Raw genomic sequence first — 21,605 nt, 5'->3', positions numbered from 1 at the left:
TATGTGACACATTCAGTCCCGCGTTTTGTTGCTAGAAGAGGTTTCGTCTAAACCCTTGCGTGATTCGGCGTGTGCACCGTATTGCAAACGTGAAAGCGGAATTTCGTCATTGCCTTTCAGTTTCGCCAGGCGATGATCTTTAATGTTTTGAGTGTAAACAACATTTGTCGTGTTACCGTGGTAGTTGCAACTTGCAAGTGATTTTTACCCCAGGTTTAATTCAGAAAACCTGACAAAGGTGTAGTAGTCTTACAAATATAAAAAATTTTGGAACATATTTCGGGCTGTCTTCTCAAGGCCACAGACGAGCACCCAGCTATAGTCAGTGACGTCAGAAAAAGTAAACAGCATTTAAAAACATTCATTTACGGCATCGGTATGGTTGACTTCCATCAAAATGTTAATAAAAACAAATTTCAATAGTTATTAATAATTTACTTCACGTTACGGCGACTCCCTATTTTCTAGATCACCGAACGTTCAGAAAAATAATACGAAAATGTCTAATGTCTTCCATAAGGAAGTGACGCAAGGGGATGAGTCATCGGCTGGGACAGCCAGTGCTTCGGACGTTGGATCGTGGCCGACGGATGAGATGCCACCTGTGAGCGAGAAGGGATCCGACGCGGGACATGGTAACCGATTTCAATCAAAACTTTTAATGTTGTTTTGCATCCGCGCAATCAACGCCGGATACAAATTCTATTTGGGCACAGAACTACTTGGCCAAGGCAACAAGTTTGACGATTTGATTTTCAATTTTAAGAAAGATGAAAACGCGGGAAATGAAGGAAAAACTGGCCGTATCAATACTTGCAAGGAAACGGTTCACTCGCACATAAACTTTCTCTCACATTGTACAAACCGTTGTCCTATGAAATCCCTTTCAATAAGCAAAGCAAATGCAGCTGTATTCTACATCACGTTCAGTTTGTCCGTTTAATACGTACGTTAGTGCAATCAAGTGGCCAAGGAAATCAGTCGTCTTTTTTAGTTTTATTCTGTTAGTTCTCAAATTACATTCTGTTTGTTTGTTTATTACTATTTCGTTAGAGTGCAGATCAATGGCATCGGGATTTGTGCACAGTGACTTACCAACGCCGGTTGCTGAAAATGAAACTGGGCAATCCATATATCACGTATATCCATATATCACGTCAGCGACCAACAAGGAGATAAGGAAGAAAAAGATGCCCGATAACACACACGGTTTGAGGTTTGAATCGAAACTTTTGGCGCTATTTTGTGTCCGGGGACTGGGTACCGGTTACAAGTTCGAACTGAGTAAAGAAAAGGAGGAAGAAGGCGGGAAACTGGAAGATTTGATTTTCCGGTATGAAGTAAATGACACGACACCAGTGGGCAAACACTGGCGGTATCGATACCTGCAGGCCAAACACAAAGAGAACGAAGGAGAGAAAATCACGGCAGATCACCTGGGCCTACTCGATTACAACCCCAAAGGAGATTTCAGCCTACTAAAATACTTCCATTCCTTTTACAAGATAAGGGCAAGGGGTGACGACATTCACGAATGCATAATCTGCACCAATATCGGATTCAAATTGAACAGTCTTCAGAAGGATGGGATAGAGCTGGTGTCCATTAATGATCAGCAGGAAGATATTTTAGAGTTCAGTACACAAGAGAAAACAGCCCGTTACAAACTCAAAATTAACAAAGACGATTGGCACAGAAGGTTAAAGGAGGAATGGTCCCCCGTCCAACTGCTGGCAAAAGAAATAAAAGACTGCGCTACGAAAAATAAAACGACAGACATTCGCGCTGGAATGCTCAACAGCTACCACGTCGCTTTGGTCGACGAACGCGTCATTGATTTTACCACAAACACCACAAAGAAATTCCACCAGGATTTCGTGAGTGATGCCGGGAGTCTTTCGGGTGGGGCCAAAGAATTGCGTCAAACGCTCTGCTCATTGTGCGAAAACGACGAATGGAAAAACTGGAAATTTAAATTGAGCAACACTTTTGGGAAAGGCCAGTCCGCTGTGAGGAATCCACTACCACGAAAAATCACAGAGGAAGACGTCGACGATTTCTTTGATAAGTTGGTCTTTGTCGTCGATATGCCAAACGAAAAGAAATTCGAAGAAATTATAGAAACAAGAGACGTGAGCAAATATTATCAGCCGGACAAATGCAAAGCTCAAACGATTCGGATACTTCACGATGTGTCAGCAGAATTTTCAAATCAAGAACAAAAGTTTTGGCTAAAAGCGGAAAGTGCCAAAAATATTTTGTTGGCTGATGTCACCAAAATGTCATTAGAGTATCAAAGTCAATTGGAAAAAGAGATCAAATTCAACGACGACGTGATTAAAATGATGGTTTTCCAGTTAAGGCAGAAGTTGCTGGAGTCTGACGGAAGGAAAAAAGTCGAGCAGATTACTTCACTTTCACCGAAACACACGGCCGTCAAAATCATTTCGGCTGTTCAGATTTTAATGCGAGAAATGAATCAAGAGGGAAACTACTTGGTGATATCGTCTAGTAGTTTGCAAAATGAGGAGGAAAGGAAAAGGTGGAGAAATATTTTGAAATTGAAAAAAAAATTTCATCATTTTTTTGTCGTCGTCTGCGATGACGAAGCATCGGTCTCAAGTTACGAAAATTTGATTACGGACGGTGATAATGCTGACGTTAACAACTTTATAATAATTGTTAGTCGTGATGGACCTGTAGACGAGATAATAGACGAAATCAAGTACACCGATTTGAGTAAAGATTTCCAAGAAAAATATTTGGCGAAAACCCTTTCGTTTCAAGGAAAAATTCTGACAGTGGGAGACTTGGTAGGTGAGAAACCGGAAGAGGTAATCGACTTCAGTTCTCTAAATGAGTTGTTATTTGAAAAAAAACAAGTCAAAATCTCTTCGTATGACACGTCTCGATTCGAAGAGTCTCTTTACATCAACAGACGAGTGAAAACTCCATTCGACAATCACTTTGAGGATGAATTAGCAAAGCGTCTTGGGTGTACATCAGCGGAACTCCGAAAGGAATGCAGAATAAGTCTGCCAGATGGCAACATCGAATGGCTCGTTGAAGAGGAACGTCAAAAGGAAATATGGGACAAAATGAAAAACGGTGCAGATAAAACAACGCCATCGGGCATCATCGCCGAGGACAACCAATTAATTAGTTTTGAAATGGAAAGACGCTCAATTGTCATCATATCCGGAGTAGCCGGAACCGGAAAATCTACCCTCCTCTCTCACTTCTATAAAGAAATAAAAACGAAGAAACCAGATTACTGGGTTATCAAAATGAATTTAGTCGATCGATGTGAAGCAATAATGAAATGGCAAGCAAATCAAACCAACGCAGCCGATTTTTTCGTCAATTACCTTAATGAAACTGATAATAACGACTCGTCATTCGCCAATTCATTGTTAAGGCATCGATTGGAGAAGGGTGACAGAATTGTCATCATGTTGGATGGGTTCGACGAAATAGACGCCAAGTGTCAAATGGGCGCTATTCAATTGATGAAAGCCATTAGTAAGAATAAATCGATTCAACTTTATGTCACAACTCGACCTCATTCGGTGGACGATTTGCAAAATGAATTATTTCAGTTTTCCTACACTTTGGAGAACTTCGATAAGGACGATCAGATCAGATATCTGACCCAGTATTGGGAGACAAAATTAGACACGGAAGAAGACATTCAAGACAAGTCAATTATCCGGAAGTTTGCTGCATCACTCGCCGACCGAGTGTCGCAAACTTTGAGAGATCAAGAAAGATCTTTTATTGGAATTCCATTACAATGCCGAATCCTTGCCGAATGCTTCCAGCAAGAGCTCCAAACAATAATGAAACGAAACAATGGCAAAGATGGGCTGGAGGAGCAAACTGATTTTGAAAACCAGTTATTTGTGAATGTCAATTTTGATCTGAATAGTTTGTATAAACTATTGATGAAGACTAAGCGTAGAGTCTTTCGAGAAGAAAAAGCCGATGTTTTGACTCCTAATCAGATCACAGCTTACGCCATTGATTTTTTGATCAACAAGATTGAATCGCACCTGACAAAATTGGCCATTGAAACTCTTGTATCAGATAAAAAAAGCGCCGACACTCTGTGGCCACCTCAATCATCGTACCACCAATCGGAAACGAAAAAAAGGCAGGAGGAAAAAACTATTACCGAATTTGGCACCAAATTTGGTTTGATAACGTTCAATGATGGGAGCGAGGCAACGAAGACACAATTTTTGCACCGGACATTTGCCGAATATTTGTTGGCTAAATATTTGTACAAAGGCCTAGCTGATGATCATTGCGAAAATAATCAGCTTCTTGAAAACAAACCGGTACGTGATTTGATCATCAGTGAAATTTTTGTGAAAGATAACTACGATGGAGTGCGAATGTTTATCGATTCCATGTTGAAGGAGACGGTTCATAGTGAAAAATGGAGTCTTGAAATCAATAAAAAGGTTGAACTTCCAGTTCGATTGCAAAATTTCGCCTGCAGCTTGGCTCAACACATCATTAGAATAAGCGAATTACCTATTCCTTCTCCTCCAAGTTTCCATCCCAATCCCATGAGCCTTGCCCTCCAAAGAGGTAATGTGAATTTGTTTTACACCTTACTTCGCTGCCTCGAAAGAAAATTTGATAAAACTGAAATGAATGGAATTGTCAGATCGGCACTAGACAAGAATTCTTTTTCGTTTCAATACTTTTTTTTCTCTGCCAGCGCTGGATTTTTCCAAAGCATAATTGGCTATTACGACGATGCAGATGATGCTGAAATACAGCGAATCGTGAAAGAGATTTTGTATGAGCCAATGACCAAACCGTTTACATTAGAATCTTATCGCTTAATCTGGAATAACGAGCAGAGGAAAGAAATCGTGAAAATCACACTTGACATCATGGACAAACGTCAGACAATTTTACACCCAATGTGGGACTCGGAATCGAATTCTTTCAGACGACTGCTGCATTTTTCAGTCGCCTTGCTTCATTTCTTCGTCTTTAACGAATATTACGGCAGCCTCTTGAATCAATTTTTCCGCCTCCTTTCGTCAGTTTATTCTAACGACAGCGTCTTTTTAAATCTCCTGAATCGTACGCTTAGGATGCGCGATGCAAATAACGATAATTGGGCGTACCCATCGAACAGTGGGATCGAGAAGACGCTAACTAATTTACGCGATCTCGGGCGACACAAAGTCATGGAAGGATTATCTCAGTTGGCACTCGTTTGGGATAAGCAAGTCTTTGACACATTTTACCAGCCCTGTCGACCGAACAAAGATGAGGACTACTCCGAGTCTCAGTTGCCATTGGCAAGTGATTCAAACGGAATGACTCGTCTCCATCGAGCGGCTTTTTACGGCGACGCGGAAACTGTGGATGACATTCTAGAATCGATTCGCAACGATTTTTCATCCGGCCAGCATCCGGACACTGAAAATTTTTTAGTCGAATCTGCGGTGACGGACATCATGTTGGCTCACTACGATAAAAGTTTCACGCCCTTCTACGTGGCGGCCGCCTGCGACCACAAGGAAATCTGCCTCAAAATATTGTCTTTCTTGAAAGAAATCCGGGGAGCTGACCATAAGGAAGACTTGACCTGTTATGGATTTGTATACAGCGCCATGTGGGATGCGATTCTGTTCAGAAATCTTCAAATGTTTCAAGTCATTTTAGAAGCTGTCAAAGAGGCCTGGGGACGAAATTCCTTATTAGTTTTGTTGGGCACAGACAACTATGAAGTTAGTTATCACAATAGTCTTCAATTATACATTTCAACTGCCATGACCGAAAAATTCAATAAAGATCTGTTGAAAACGAAAGTCAAGGTTCTCCTCCAGAATGACAGCGAAAAAGGATACGAAGATTTGAACGATTTGGTGTTAGCCTCAAGAGGCAAATTTGAAAAAACACTTGAAGACTTGGAGGATGAAACTTTACAGGAAATGTTAACTGTCAAGAGACTGGAAAATTGGATAAAACGTTTCCTTGAATTAGGCATTGATTGGGCTTTCCGTTTTCTATCCAGAAATCTTCTTGCCAGGTTTACAAGAAACCAACGATCGCAGTTTGTCGACGCTATCACTTCACCGCACACTCCGATCATTCGATTTGAATGGGAGATAACAATTAGCTACTGGTCAAAATGGTTCGTTGAAGAAAAGTTCACCGACGAAGATTTTGATTGCCTTGACAAACTGCTGCAGTTAATTGCGGATAATCAAGATAACAAGTCGACTGACATCCAAAAGCTTCTGTTTAACGAGAATGGGAAAGACATCACAAGAGCTTTTATGTGTCAGAATCGAAAAATAATCTCTATCGTTTCAAAACATCTGTCTAATCTACTTGGGATCAAGAAATATATTAGGGAAAACGGTCCCGAAATCATTGAAGAGCTTTTCCAGTTTAAGGAGCCAGTTTTAAAACGACAAGTTTACCGCTTTTGGGTGAACATTTTGCCATTTTACGACGATGGAGATGAAGGGAAGGAACAATTAAAAAAACTAGTCGAAACACTCTTATTATTGCGTACCGAAAAATATAGAAAAGTAAAGGTCCAGTACAGTTTTTGGAGTAAATATCTCGACAACTATGATGAAGACGGCAATAAGGTGAAAATGGTGGAACAGTTTTTGAAATGCGTGTCGGAGAAACTGGGCAAAAGAGCTTTAAGAAAAGTGGTGCTTCACAAGGACTGTATGGGCATCGTTTTACTCGGAGCCGAATTTCAAGAAAATAAAGAATTGGTGAATGTTATGCTGACCCATTTAAGCGACCAAGATCGTGATTGTGTTGATCTTCTCATCGGCACGAATTCCCCTTTTAATTCCAGACGATAGCCTATATAAATCTACCCGATCTGAAGAGCCCTGTCAGTGTAAACCTATGAATTCGTGTATGTGCTGGCATTGAAGTTTTGAGCCTTAATAAATACGTTTTGGACGATTCTCGATTTTAATTTTTGGGTAAAATCTTGAATTGTTGGAAAGTTCGCAGAATAAATACCCCCCTCCCCAGTACGCATACGCCATAGATACAAAAAACATGTAATTTTTTGTCATAATCTGTTCACGGTAAATTTTGTTCGGTAGGCCGCATAGGCTTCTGCGTGTGTAGCAGGTGGATAGGAACCTGGGCTATAGCAACAACAAGCGTTCGAAATGGCTCACATTTGTGAACCAATACAACAATGAGTAATACGGAGTCTGCATGAAACCACAACCAGACCACAAAGGAGTTTTGATTGAAATTAAAATGAAAGGCTGAAATTTTTCCCTTTTTCTTGTTTTGAAGAACATTGCAAAGCTATGTGCGTACATAAAATAAATGTGTTTTTTTTTTAACGAAATTAAATGTTCTCTTTTAATCAGCTGACACTCTCCGATACGGTTCTAAACTAAGCTAACTACTAAACAAAGAAAGTCGTGAAATGTCCTACCTTTAAGCCAGGGAATTACGGCCCCACAAGTGTTCCATCCGCAGTAAAGTTGAACACGCCAGTCTGGAAAGGAAAAAGGAGGTCCTCGTGAATACACCCACATTCAAATGGGCGTACACGAGGACATAGAGGATTTCAAGAAAGGGGAAGTGGAGATGAGTCGTAATTTTTAAGTTTACAGGAGAATAAGAATACAATGTTTCAGCATAACACACATGCACCATTTAGATACACAGCTGATCAAAGTTGTAATAGCATCACAAAATAATTACCCAATCAATATAATCTGAGATTGTTGCTGATGGCAGGCTGCTACACGGGGTGATCCCAGATGAAGTAAAACTTGCATTCCTTGTAGTTAATGGTGTTGTCAAATCTGCAAAAAGAAATAGGAAACAAAATAAATGGGATATGTCTATGCATTGACTAGGGGCATAATTCATGAGTGATTGCCAAGAACATTTCACCAGCAGTTTGGATAGAACAGAACACTTCTCTTGTTCAACACCCCATTGTTGTATGCTATTTCATCATAAATCAAGTTATTTACCTTCTTATGTGCGTAAAAACTCGTGCAATGAAAATAAAACAGTCAGACACCAGTCAGACGAGACACGAGCACACGATCTGATTTTTGTGATTTAATCTGATTGTGCCAAAACTTCGTGTAGCCATTACCGCCGTTGCCATTTTTTAAATTCTGTTTTATCGCGACTTTCCCGCCAAATTAAAACAAAAATTTGCCATTCGCAAAGAAGGAGAAACTGAGTAACATTAAAATGTGTTGGGATAATTGAATCAGAAAATAATTTTAATAGAAATGATCCGAATTCAAACTGAGAGGCAACAATTTAAAAATGAAATCAATATCAGATTTTATGTATTTTGTTTTAATCACTCAAATCTTAAATCTATAAACATTCTGAAACTGAAAGGAAACTTGACCGCGATTAGTCCGGTTACCAGCACGGAGAAGATTCTTTTAACGTTTTTTTGTTTTTGTTTTTTTAATCGGACATAAATTGGAAGAGAATGTAATCAGCTTGGTATCTAATAACCGGCTGCCTGCTGTCAACTTTTGAATTTCCGCGCGCAATTTTCCAGGTGTTATCATCACATGTCTATGTTAGGACCATAATTATACTGAATATTAACGGGCTGTGTTTGCACTTGCCTATAAAACCTTGACTATACTTTATCTCTGTTTTCCCCTGTCCTAGATAAGTAACAGAACTTTGTATCCAACGACGCAACTATCGAATCCAGAGGGTCTAAATTTCACAACCCAAATAAAAGCAATATGACAGACAAATGACAATGAACCTGCCAGCATAATGCTTGAATTTTATTTCCACCTCAAATGATTAAACTTAGGAAAAAACAACGTCATAGTAGCCTTTTTGTTTCAAATCTATAAAACTTGATCGCTTGACCGTTTAATCAGAAATTTAATATACTTGGCTTTTCGGCATGTTGCTATAGAATAAGAGTAGAACATGTTGGTGCTTCTCCTTGTTAATAGCTACAGCCTCATCAGTCATTTTATACCCATTGGATTGTCCTCAATCACGTGCAAATAACGCGGTTAAATATAGAAAACGTAATTAGCTGATCTCTGTGCACATTTTCCGACCTGTATTAGTCAACAGGTTTGTCTATCCAACAATTCCGGATGAAAATATTTCGGTAAAAAAAAATTTAAGGACAAGTCGAACGAATATTGACCGATTGGGTTTGCTTATCACCTTTGCGTGTTCAGTTGCGTTCAGTTGAGTGATAAGAAAACAAAAGAGATAGTCAGATAGCGGGACCCGGCGGGACCCTGCATTCGGCTGTCAGCAGAGTAGTGAAAGAAACTTGATAGTTGGCAAAACTTTGTGTTCGTGATTTCAAATAAGATTCGAAAAATACATTCCTACGTACATCCGAAACATTAACTGTCAAGAGAAATTCAGTGGAGATTAGGTGACGGATTAATCATCAAGGTAAGAAAAAATTGAATCTTTTTATTTAGCCTTAGCAATTAACACTCCAAGTATAACCTTGCCTAAGCCAAATTCCAAAGATTAATTCTCTACTTTGAGAAACATTCGAAAAATTCCAGTGGCCTTGGACAGGTATTTGGAGTGTTTCAACTTCTATTTTTCCACCATAACTATAAAATCCCTTGCAAAATGTTCAAGTCAAATCAGTTATTGTCCTCCACAAACATTTGATCTGCGTCGACTCTATGGCTACATTTGCAGATAGGGCTTATCGATTATCAAAATCACATCCATACAGCTAACGGTTGCAATCGCTAGTGTTTTAACCACAATTAAGGCCAATTTATTTAGGCGACACAAAGTCAGAAAAGAAATCTTGAATGGATGTCCTTATTTGTCGTTGCAATGTCAAAGAAACGAAAGCATTTATCTGCTACAATAATAGGAAAAATCCAACTAGCGATTGCAACCGCTATTAGCTTAAAAGCGATTTATTACGGAAAAGGTCAACTCGCAAATAAACTTCCTCTCGTTGTGTCAACCGCTGCCCTATGAATTCACTTCCAATATTAAGCAAAGTAAATTTAGCTGCCTTCTACACTGCGTCACGTTCAGTTTTCGTTATAGTGCAAACTTGATACCTCTCTCAGTCGTTTTTAGAAAGATTTTTTTACTTTTATTCTGTTATTAGTTCTCACATTACATCGCTCTTTTTTTTTTTTAAATTAGATTTCGTTAGAGTGCAGATCAATGGCATCGGGATTTGTGCACAGTGTCATACCAACGCCGGTTGCTGAAAATGAAACTGTGCAATCCGGCATCTCGTCAACAGCCAACAAGGAGATTAAGAAAAAAAAGTTGATCGACAGTTCCCACGGTCTGAGGTTTGAATCCAAATTGTTATCGCTTTTTTGTGTCCGCGGACTGGGTGCCGGTTACAAGTTTGAACTGAGTAAAGAAAAGGAGGAAGAAGGCAGGAAACTGGAAGATTTGATTTTCCGCTATGAAGTACCTGACGAGACATTAGAAGGTAAACACTGGCGGTATCGATACCTGCAGGCCAAACACAAAGAGAACGAAGGAGAGAAAATCACGGCAGATCACCTGGGCCTACTCGATTATAACCGCAAAGGAGATTTCAGTCTGCAAAAATATTTCCATTCCTTTTACAAGATAAGGGCAAGGGGTGACGACATTCACGATTGCATAATCTGCACTAATATCGGATTCAACTCGGACAGTCTTCAGAAGGGTAGGATAGAGCTGGTGTCCATAAATGATCAGCCGGAAGATATTTTAGAGTTCAGGGCCCCAGAGACAACAGCCCGTTACAAACTCAAAATTAACAATGACGATTGGCACAGAAAATTGAAGGAGGAATGGTCCCCCGTCCAACTGTTGGGAGAAGAACTAAAAGATTGCGCTACGAATAATAAAACGACACAAATTCGTACTGGAATGCTCAGCAGCTACCACGTTGCTTTGGTCGATGAACACGTCATCGATTGCACCGCAAAGAAATTCCACCTGGATTTCGTGGGTGAAGTTAATCTTTCAGAAGGGGCTAGAGAATTGCGTCAAACGATCTGCGAGTTAGATATAAACGACAACTGGAAAGACTGGAAGTTTTAATTGAGCAACAAATTTGGGGAAAGCCAGTCCGCTGTAAAGAATCCACTACCACGAAAAATCACAGAGGAAGACGTCGACGATTTCTTCAATAAATTGGTCATTGTCGTCGACATGCCGCACGAAAAAAAATTCGAGGAAATTATAGAAACAAGAGACATGAGCAAATATTATCAACAGGACAAATGCAAAGATCAAACGGTTCGGATACTTCATGAAGTGTCAAAAGAATTTTCAAATCAAGAACAAAACTTTTGGCTGAAAGCGGAAAAAGCCAAAAATATTTTGTTGGCTGATGTCACAAAAATGTCATTAGAATATCAAAGTCGATTGGAAAAAGAGATAAAATTCAACATCAGCGCAATTCAAATGATGGTCAATCAGTTGAAGCAGAGGTTGCTGTCGGAGGCTTCCGGAAGGAAACAAGTCGAGCGGATTGCCACACCTTCGCCGCAACACACAGCCGTCAAAGTCATTTCGGCTGTTCATATTTTAATGCGAGAATTGAAACAAGAGGGAAATTACTTGGTGGCATCTTCTAGTCGTCTACAAAATGAGGAGGAAAGGAAAAGGTGGACAAATATTTTGAAATTGCCAAAATATTCTCATCATTTTTTTGTCGTCGTCTGCGATGATGAAGCACCAGTTTCAAGTTTCAAAAATTTTATTGCGGATGAACAGGAAGATGATAACAACTTTATTATTATAATAAGTCCTGATAAATCACCAGTCGGGTTGGAAGATGAAATCAGGTACACAGATTTGAGTCAAGATTTCCAAGAAGCTATTTTGTCGAAAACCATTTGGTTTCAAGGGGAAAATCTAACTGTAGGAAACTTGATTGGTTACAAACCAGAAGAAATGATCGATTTTACTTCGATAAAAGAACTGTTATTTGAAGAAAAAGAAATAAAAATTCCTTCCTTCAACGCGTCAACCTTTGAGCAATCGCTATACGTCAAGAGGACATTGAGATTTCCATTTGAAAATCAGTGGGACCTTGGCGGGGAATGCAAAATCAGCCCAGATGGCCACATCGAATGGCTCGTCGAAAAGGAAAAGCGAAAAGAAGTATGGGAGAAAATCAAAAGCCGTATTCAAGCGTCTTCTAAGGGAGTAATTGTCGATGATTTGGCTCATTTAAAAGAGAATGGTAATGAAAAGTCAATTGTCATCATATCCGGAGTAGCCGGAACCGGAAAATCTACCCTCCTCTGTCACTACCATGAAGAAATAAAAAAGGCAAAACCGGACCACTGGGTAATCAGAATTAATTTAGTTGACTACGAAGATATTCTGAAACTGGACAATATTACGCTTTCAAATGCCGTCGATTTTTTGGTTAATCAGCTCCACGTCGTTGATGATAAAAGTTCATTTTCTCGGGCGTTATTGAGAAAACGGTTGGAAACGGGAGATCGAATCGTTGTCATGTTTGATGGGTTCGATGAAATCAACGACTTGTGTCAAGATAAAGCGATTGAATTAATGAAGGTCATCACTAAAAACAAATCGACCCAACTTTGTGTAACGACCCGGCCACACATGCTCGATAAAATGCAATTCCAACTGTCTCAATTGTTTTACAGTTTGGCAAATTTCGAAAGAAACGACCAAATTAATTTCTTGAGTAAATATTGGGAGAAAGAACTGGATTTGATTGGAGATAAAAATGGCCCAATTCAACAATTCACTGAATCTTTAATTGATCGGGTATAAAAATCTTTGAAAGGTGAAGAAAGTTCTTTCATTGGAATCCCATTGCAATGTCGGATCATAGCCGAATGTTTCCAGCCCAATCTTTCAGCGCTAGGGGAAAACTACGATGAATGTCGAGTAAAAAAACTCATAGCCGATCTACTTGATGGTCAGAGATTCGATTTGGCTAATTTGTATCGTCGTTTAATGAAAACAAAACGTCGGGTCTTTATCGAAGAAAAGGCTAAAATACCTTCATCGTCAGTTCAAATTGTGGTTGACGCCATTAATCAATTGATACAAGATGTTGAGGGTCATCTGACAAAATTAGCCATCGAAACTATTGTCACTGATAAAAAGATTTTGGAAATTTTGTTGTCACATCAGTCATTGCAACTGCGATCAGTTGACGAAAATACAATCGCTTTAAACAGCCTGAAATTCGGATTGACATTCAAAAATGGAGATGAATCAAAAGTTCAATTCCTGCACCGGACATACGCCGAATATTAATTCGCTAGACATTTGTACCAAGGGTTTCTTCTCGATGAGAAACGACACAACAAGTTGCTTGAAAATGAATCCATTCGCATGTTAATCCTGAAAGAAATCCTGGCGAGACGGGAGTACGATGGCGTCCAAGTTTTTTTAAATAGCATGTTGAAAAATTTTGTCGAAGACGACGAAGAATGGCGAAATAGAATTGACAACCGCGATTTACCGGAAAGGATTAAAAAATTTACGGAAATTTTTTTTAAACGATATATTTGCCTTGAATTACCTCCACGGGTGACAGATCCAAGGGATTTTGTGGATTGTTCTTCGACAATAACTCCATATCAAGGGTTCGACAGTGAAAATGCACTTCATTTTTTGCTTTCGACATGGAATACAACCACATTCACATTCCTGTGCGATTGTCTTGATGCAACTTTTGATAAAAAACAAATCCAAACCGTAATGATGAAATCTTTCATCGACGGAAAAAGCCAAAATTTATTTTCTTTTTTTCGTAGGACTAAAAGCAACTTATTTAAACGATTTATCGACTATTTGGACAGTGATGCGGATAAAATTATGATGAATCTTAGAGGATTCTTGCCACCTTGTAACTCGGAATATTCTGAATGGAATGGAGAGGAACAACAAAAAACTGTGCACCACTTGTTGCAGTTTATGACAAATCAATACGAGGCTTTCGACAAATTTTTTCCTTCCTTTCATGACAGAACGATGTTACATTTTTTCATTTTCAACGAAAATTATGAAAGTCATCTAAAAATCTTCTTGGGATTAGCGTCTCGATCGACGGACCTTTCTGACGATTACAAATTTGCGAATTACCTGAAGGAAGTTTTCTACAGCTCAGAGAATCACTTCGAATTCGACCACTTTATTAATGGTCGAATTGAAAAAGTGTTAATAATTTTACGCGAGCTTAATAGACCCAATCTGTTGATTCAACTTTATAGCATAATTCTGGCGATAGAACCGGAATCTTTTCAAAATATTTATGAGCCGCTTCCGCTAGAAGGAGACTCCATTGGAAAAGACGTGACGGATCTGAAAATACTGATGGAACGAGATTCGTATCGCATGACTCGCCTTCACCGAGCAGCCTACTACGGAAACACGAAGGCAGTCGACGAAATGTTGGAAAAGATTCGCCAAAATTTGGCTGATCCGGATCACAAGAATGTAGCCGATAAGGTCATAAATGAAGTCATGGCTCGGGATGAATTTGGATTTACACCGTTGTACGTGGCGGCTATCTTTGATGAAGAGGAAATCTATCACCAGATGCTGGCCTTTTTAAAACAAGTTCTTCCCGAAGACATACTAGCAACAAACACAACAGACCCAGAGGGATTTGTGCACCGTGGGCTTTCCGACGCCATTGATTTAGAAGATATTGAAATGTTTCAATGGATTTTGAAAGCTGTCAAGAAGGTACTGGGGCAAAAGGAACTAACCCGAGTTCTTCGTTTTCAAAATATTGAAGACTCGAAATCATGTGATTCATTGCATTCATTTTTCGTCAAATGCCAAACGGAAGAATTATTCAACGCAATGGCAAAGGTCGTCGTGATGGGAGACGACAATGTGAAGGATTACACAGATTTGTACGACTTGGTTTTTCACAATCATGAAACATTAGAATCCCTCGAGTACATCGACGTCGAAAATCTTCAAGGATTGTTGTCACTAAAAGGAGTAGACGATTTTACGAAACGAATTCAAGATAACATAGGGTCGACTGCTACTGGCTTTTCCCTGTTATCAAGTTACCTACTAGAACATTTCACAAAGAATCAACTCGAACAGTTTGTTGAAACCATTATTTCGAAAAACAATTTTCAGAACATTAGAGGATATTGGAGGGGATGGCAGGATTCAATTGACCTTCATTCTTTATATCGGGACAGGATTACCGTAGATCAATATTTGGAGTTTCACGATGAAGATAAGCGAGGTACTACGACTATTTACATCGAAGAAAAGCTTGTGCCAAGAAATAGCTATTGGAGAGATTTCATTATATCGGCAGCACGCTTAAATTTTATGCTCTCTGATCACGGATTCGGATATCTTGATGGAGTCCTTCCCATTTTCGATTGTTTGAAACGTGTGAATGACAGCTTTCGGAAAAAGCTTTTACTTCACGAAGATGACAAGGGATTTATCATGATTCACTTGAAACTAGAGGTTGTTCAACGCATGTTAACATATCTGTCGAAAGAAAGCCAAGAGGAAGTGAAACAGCAGTGGAAGGATAACGCACCTTCAATCGAAACGTTATTCTCTTGGACTAATAAGGAATTATCGTTACCTAAAGTTGGTAACAGAGTCGAGGTTGCACGATACTGGACCAATATCTTGCGGTTTTATTTACATCACGGAAGTGAAGTTCATCTAAAGGACTTTGTAAACTTTATCACATTCTCACGTGACATTGGCGTGGAACAACGGAGCGTATGCAGTTACATTTTTGAATATGATCACAAAGGAGAATCGACAAAGGAAATATTGAAACTCGTGTCGGCGAAAACTGACATTCTTGGTCGGGATTCCGTGAAAACAATCTTGTTTCACATAATAGAAGAAATTCCATTACTATTCAAAGCTGTGCTGTGGGGATCAGATATCGACGCCTGGCTGGAAATTTTGCCAAAAGAAATCAGTGAAGAAATTCAACAATTTATGAAAATAAACGCATCCGAGTTAATAGATCAAGTGTATCAAAACCCCCAAACTCATTTCAAGATATTTGATTCCAGATATTATTTCAATAGATTGAATACCTTGATATTTTTCCTTAGTTACAGCAATGATACTCAACTTCAACAATTTGTTCAGAATATAACATCATTCACCTTAATTATTCCCACAAATGCGCCCATTCAGCAAGAGAAAACGTGTAGCATATGGGCTGAGCTATTTAATACCCACAAATACTATTATTTCAACGCGGACCTCATCGCAAAAATGGACAAATTCATGAAATGCTTGTCAGAGAAACTGGGCTCGAATGCCGTTAAAGAGTTGGTGCTCCATAACGACGGAGAAAGACCCGTCATATTTAATCCTGCACTGAGAGGAGAGCAAAAATTGCTGGAGAAGATGCTCAAGTATTTGTCCGTCAAAGCTCGAAAAAAAGTTCAACGCCAAGTCGATCAGTTCTTAGACGAAACTTGCAAGACAGACGTTTCTCCTTGATTACTGGAACCTAATGACGAGACTAACTGGGTCGCAGCTGCTATGTGTTAAAAAATTGTCTTTTTGCCTTTGGATATCAAAGTTTTTTTTAATGTTTTTCTTCTGTTTTAACGCCCGCCAGTCAAATGATAAACAAATTACAAATAAAGAATATTCTTGAAAGCGCATTTTCGTGTGAAACACCTAGTTTGAGCGTCTTACTAATACACTATGAAATTTCCGCTAGATGCAGATGTGTTACCTACGTAACTGCCAAATGATCCAACCCATTCAGCTTACAATACTAGAAAGACGGACCCAGTACGTAAGCAGTAAATAAATGGTAACCCGAGCCGTAGCAATAGCAAGCCTGGGAAAATTGAGCATTTTTATATGAGTTATCAAGCAATGCGAGCTATGCAAACAGTTGCATAGAACCACAGTCAGATCACGCGTGTTTCTACACGAACAATAAAAAACAGGCTATTCTTTGGGTTCAGTAAGGGATCGTTTTATTTACGACCTCAACTTTTCCCTATTTTCCAAGTTGAAAAGTAAAAGATGACTCACAAAAAAGACAGAACTATTTCTAATGTGATTACAGTAATCACTTTTTTTATGGCTCAGGCGGCAAGTGGGATGTTTTCCTTAAGCAACACTAGCGCGAATGACCGCATTTTAGCCGCAAATAATTCTCAATTAGCAGCTGGAACCATCTTTCTAATTGACAAGCATTTTTTTTAAAGGAAAACCTCGATGGTGCCAGTCATCTCGAACGAACGGTGCAAATATCAAAGGAGCGTGATTGCGACCGGTAATTTTCACTTCCATCACGAAAGCTAGATGACGTAAGTCTACACGACTACACACAACTCGTGAAAATCGAGTTGGGCCTTTCGATGTTTTTTTCATTCGAGGCACGTATTTGACAGGAACAACAACGCAACGCCAGAGCAGTCTCATTTTGTTTTGTTCAAACACAACAGGTAAACACAAGTTTCAACGCGCCATTCAGCTGATGAGAGATCGCCCTGATACGAGGCATAGGCGGTGTGTTCCGGGTTCCCATTCCATTTGGACACAGAAATTCAAGAGTTTGGGAAATTCCGATGACTTGGTTTTCAAATAACAAGTGAAAAGGTGACCAACATCAAAGTAACTATGATTAACACTCAATTATTCAAAAGAAAAAGCATTTAACTGTAAGAATAATTATCGATCGCTTTCTAAGGAAAATGGGACGACCTCAACGCTGTCAATAATCTAGTGCGCAATGTGCGCAGTTTGAATTCAAATTGTAAAATGAATTCACGAGTGTATACTTTCTCTTTCCTATAGGTGACACATTCAGTCCCGCGTTTTGTTGCTAGAAGAGGTTTCGTCTAAACCCTTTCGTGATTCGGCGTGTGCACCGTATTGCAAACGTGAAAGCGGAATTTCGTCATTGCCTTTCAGTTTTGCAAAGGCGATGTTCTTTACTGTTTTGTGTGTAAACAACATTTGTCGTGTTACCGTGGTAGCTGCAACTTGCAATTGCTTTTTACCCCAAGTTTAACTGTAAGTAAATGTGACAAATCTGTTAAAGGGTCGCCGATATATAAAATTTTGGGACAGATTTAGGTTTGTTTTCTCAAGGCCATAGGACAAGCCACCAGCTATACAGTCAGTGACGTCAGAGGAAGTCCAACCCATTTATAAACATCCGTTTACGGTATGGTTGGCATCCAGCAATATGGTAAAAGAATTTTTTTAGAGCTATTAATAATTTAATTAACCTTGCGGTTGCTCCCTATTTTATAGAATACCAAACGTTCTAAAAATAAATCGAAAATGTCTGATGTCCTCCATGAGGAATTGACGCAAGATGAGTCATCGGCTGAGATCGCAAGTGGCTTGGCAGTTAATTCACCGTCGGCAGATGAGATGCCACCTGTGAGCGAGAAGGGATCTGACGCGGGACACGGTAACCGATTTCAATCAAAACTTTTGACGCTCTTTTGTATCCGCGCAATCAACGTGGGATACAAATTCTATTTGGGCACGGAACTCCTTGATCAAGGCAACAAGTTCGACGATTTGATTTTCAAATTTAAAAAAGATGAAGAAGCGGAAAATAATGGAGAAAACTGGCCGTATCAATATTTACAAGCCAAGCATCGGCTATACGAAAAACGTCAGAACATCAAAATAACTGCGGATGATTTATTCGCTGTACCGGTGAAAGGGAAACAAATTAACCTGGATTTCAGTCTACCAAAATATTTTCGTTCTTATCGTGAAATAATAACAAGAGACAAGATTGACAGTTGCATCATTTGCACAAATATTGACTTTGAAAATAAAGAAATCCTTGAGAAAAATGGGATTGAAATAAAGGAAGTGCAACTAACTGATCCTATTTTAAAATTCGAAAAACTAGCAGATGGCAAAACCCCAACTCGATACAAATTAGACATTAGCAAAGAAAAATCTGACATACTGAAGGAAGAGACCACCTCGAAAATTGTAGCCAAAATATTGTGGGGTAAACCTAAAACTGCTACTGAAAAAATTTATCTGAGCACAAAATCTGAAGTAATCCGAAATTATCACATTGCATTGATAAAAGAAAACGTAATCAATCCCGAGACAAAAAAATTTCACGAAGATTTCATTAATCGGCCTGATGGACTCACTGAAGGTGCCAAGGAATTGCGTAAATATTTGCTGCAACGCAGTAAAAACGTAAGAAACTTGGAAAAAAAGATTTTCAATTTTGATGAAACTTTCAGCAAAACGTCACTGGAGCCCAAAATATTTAATTATTCTCTACCCATTGCTGTTAAGGACGAGGAAATCGACGGCTTTTTGGATAAGCTCGTCTTCGCAGTCAACACGCCCAACGAAGACGAATTGGATGACGTACTCAAAAGTGAAATGAGCATTCATTTCACCCTGCAAAGTACCGATCTTCAGTCAGCCTTCGTCATGAATGAAATGGTCAACTGGTTCAAAAGAAAAGACAATGTTTGGCTATCGTCACAAGAAGCAAGAACACTGTTTTTAGACAAAACGAAAAATATTATGGAATCGATACGTCTCAATGACTTATCAATCGATTATCAGGACCAGTTAAAGAAAGACCTGATGGGATTAGAATTTAATAGAGATTCTATTCAAATTATGACTGAAAAATTGGAACCGTTATTGAAAGACACTTCCAGGTTAATTATAAATATTGGATCAGAGTCACCTCAACACACGGCTGTCAAAATTATTGCTGCCATCAAAACGCTCCCTGATTTCAAATGTGACGACAGTTTCTTGGTGACGCCGTCGAATCGTCTAAATGACGAAACGGAAGCTACAAAGTTTAAACACTGTTTGGAATTAAGGAAGGATTCTCATAATCTACTCGTCGTCGTTTGTGATGGTGATGTAATATCGGCTAAAAATTGCACAGAATACGCCAGTCTAATTCCGACTGGACGAACAGATGATAAAATAAATAAAGTGGTTATCATATGTCCTGGTAAGTCTTCCGTGATAACCGATGTAATAAAATTCACTGATCTAACTGATGCATTTAAGCAAAAGATCCTGTCACTTAAAGTTTCTTTTCAGCTTAAAAAAGACTTGAGACAACAGGAAATGGAAAAAAATCAAATGACCGTGGGAGACTTGATTGGTGACAAACCGGAAGAGATAATCGATATCAATTCAATAAAGGAGTTGACGCAAGTTGGGAGGGAATTAATTATTCCTTCATTCGATTACACAACCCATTTTGATGAGCAAATGTACATCCAACGAAAGTTGAAATTTCCTTTCCACGATAAGTTTGAGGATGAAATAGCGAAGCGACTTGACTGCAGTGCAACTCTACTTCGTGAAGAGGAATGCAGGATTCGACCGGATGGCCACATCCAATGGCTCGTTGAAAACAAACGAGAAAAAGAAATATGGAAAAAAATCGCAAATGTCGCAAATCAATCGTTGTCATTAAATGAAATTCACGAAGATGATCATTTGGCCCATTTAAATGAAAACACAAAAGAAAAGTCAGTTGTTATCATATCCGGTGTGGCCGGAACGGGAAAATCTACTCTTCTCTCTCAATATTATAAAGAAATTAAAAAAGCAAAACCGGACCATTGGGTAATCAGAATCAATTTAGTGGATCACTACGAAGCAATTCTTAAACAGGATACAACACCAAAACAGGATACAACACCTTCGGATCCCGTCGAGTTTTTTGTTAATCTGGTACACGTAGTCAATGATAAAAGTTCATTTTCTCGCTCGTTATTGAGAAAACGGTTGGAGACGGGGGACCGAATCGTTGTCATGTTTGACGGATTTGATGAAGTCAACGACTTGTGTCAAGATAAAGCGATTGAATTGATGAAGGCCATCACTAAAGACAAATCGATTCAACTTTATGTAACGACCCGGCCACACATGCTCGACAAACTGCAATTCCAATTGTCTCAATTGTCTTACAGTTTGGCAAATTTTGACAGAAACGACCAAGTTGATTTCTTAATTAAATATTGGGAGAAAGAGAAAGAACTCGATTTGATTGAAAATAAAAATGGCTCAATTCGACAATTCGCTGAATCCTTGATTGATAAGGTATCGGAGACATTGAAAGATACAGAAAGTTATTTGATAGGAATCCCATTGCAATGCCGAATCATAGCCGAATGTTTCCAGCCCGATTTTTCAGTGATGGAGGAAAAATATGATAAATGTCGAGTGAAAAAACTCATAGCCGATTTACTTGATGGTCAGAGATTCGATTTGGCTAATTTGTATAATCGTTTAATGGAAACAAAACGTCGGGTCTTTCTCGAAGAAAAGGCTAAAATTTCCTCATCATCTGTTCAAAACGATATAGTGGTTGACGCCATTAATCAATTGATACAAGATGTTGAGGATCACCTAACAAAATTTGCCATCGAAACTATAGCCACAAATCAGAAGCATTTGGACACTTTGCTGCCACCTCAATCGTCGTATCGGTCCGATGAGAATCTCGCTAAAACAGAAAATATCATCGCTTTAAACAGACTGAAATTCGGATTGACAATCAAAAATGGAGATCGATCAAAAGTCCAATTCTTGCACCGGACATACGCCGAGTATTTATTCGCCAGATA

At 39.1% G+C, this 21,605-nt stretch overlaps 3 protein-coding genes across 4 annotated transcripts in view; all 3 read left to right on the top strand.

The window, feature by feature from the left end:
• Positions 1–227: 227 nt before the first annotated feature.
• On the top strand, positions 228–12,790 carry LOC124328494. The gene is made up of 4 exons (XM_046787278.1): positions 228–376; positions 469–635; positions 1,054–2,725; positions 11,823–12,790. Exons 2-4 carry the CDS (start codon positions 500–502, stop codon positions 12,787–12,789), a joined length of 2,775 nt encoding a protein of 924 aa, XP_046643234.1. The 5' UTR covers positions 228–376; positions 469–499; the 3' UTR covers position 12,790.
• On the top strand, positions 9,301–11,908 carry LOC124328561. Of its 2 annotated transcripts, none has more exons than XM_046787404.1 (2): positions 9,301–9,441; positions 10,181–11,908. In XM_046787404.1, exon 2 carries the CDS (start codon positions 10,192–10,194, stop codon positions 11,071–11,073), a length of 882 nt encoding a protein of 293 aa, XP_046643360.1. In that variant the 5' UTR covers positions 9,301–9,441; positions 10,181–10,191; the 3' UTR covers positions 11,074–11,908. The 2 variants fall into 2 exon arrangements, with proteins under 2 accessions (XP_046643360.1, XP_046643361.1); XM_046787405.1 differs by having other exon boundaries at positions 10,171–11,908.
• A 4,527-nt stretch (positions 12,791–17,317) lies between the features above and the next one.
• LOC124328477 overlaps positions 17,318–21,605 on the top strand; it is a 48,622-nt gene continuing 44,334 nt past the window's right edge. The window contains exons 1-2 of the mRNA XM_046787250.1: positions 17,318–18,021; positions 18,079–18,199. Coding sequence (XP_046643206.1) covers positions 18,197–18,199 — 3 coding nt within the window. The 5' untranslated portion in view covers positions 17,318–18,021; positions 18,079–18,196. The remainder of the gene's footprint in view (positions 18,022–18,078; positions 18,200–21,605) is intronic.

This window comes from Daphnia pulicaria, chromosome 3 (assembly GCF_021234035.1).
Source record: "Daphnia pulicaria isolate SC F1-1A chromosome 3, SC_F0-13Bv2, whole genome shotgun sequence".
Lineage (NCBI taxonomy): Eukaryota > Metazoa > Arthropoda > Branchiopoda > Diplostraca > Daphniidae > Daphnia > Daphnia pulicaria.
This window is presented reverse-complemented; position numbering and strand designations above follow the sequence as displayed.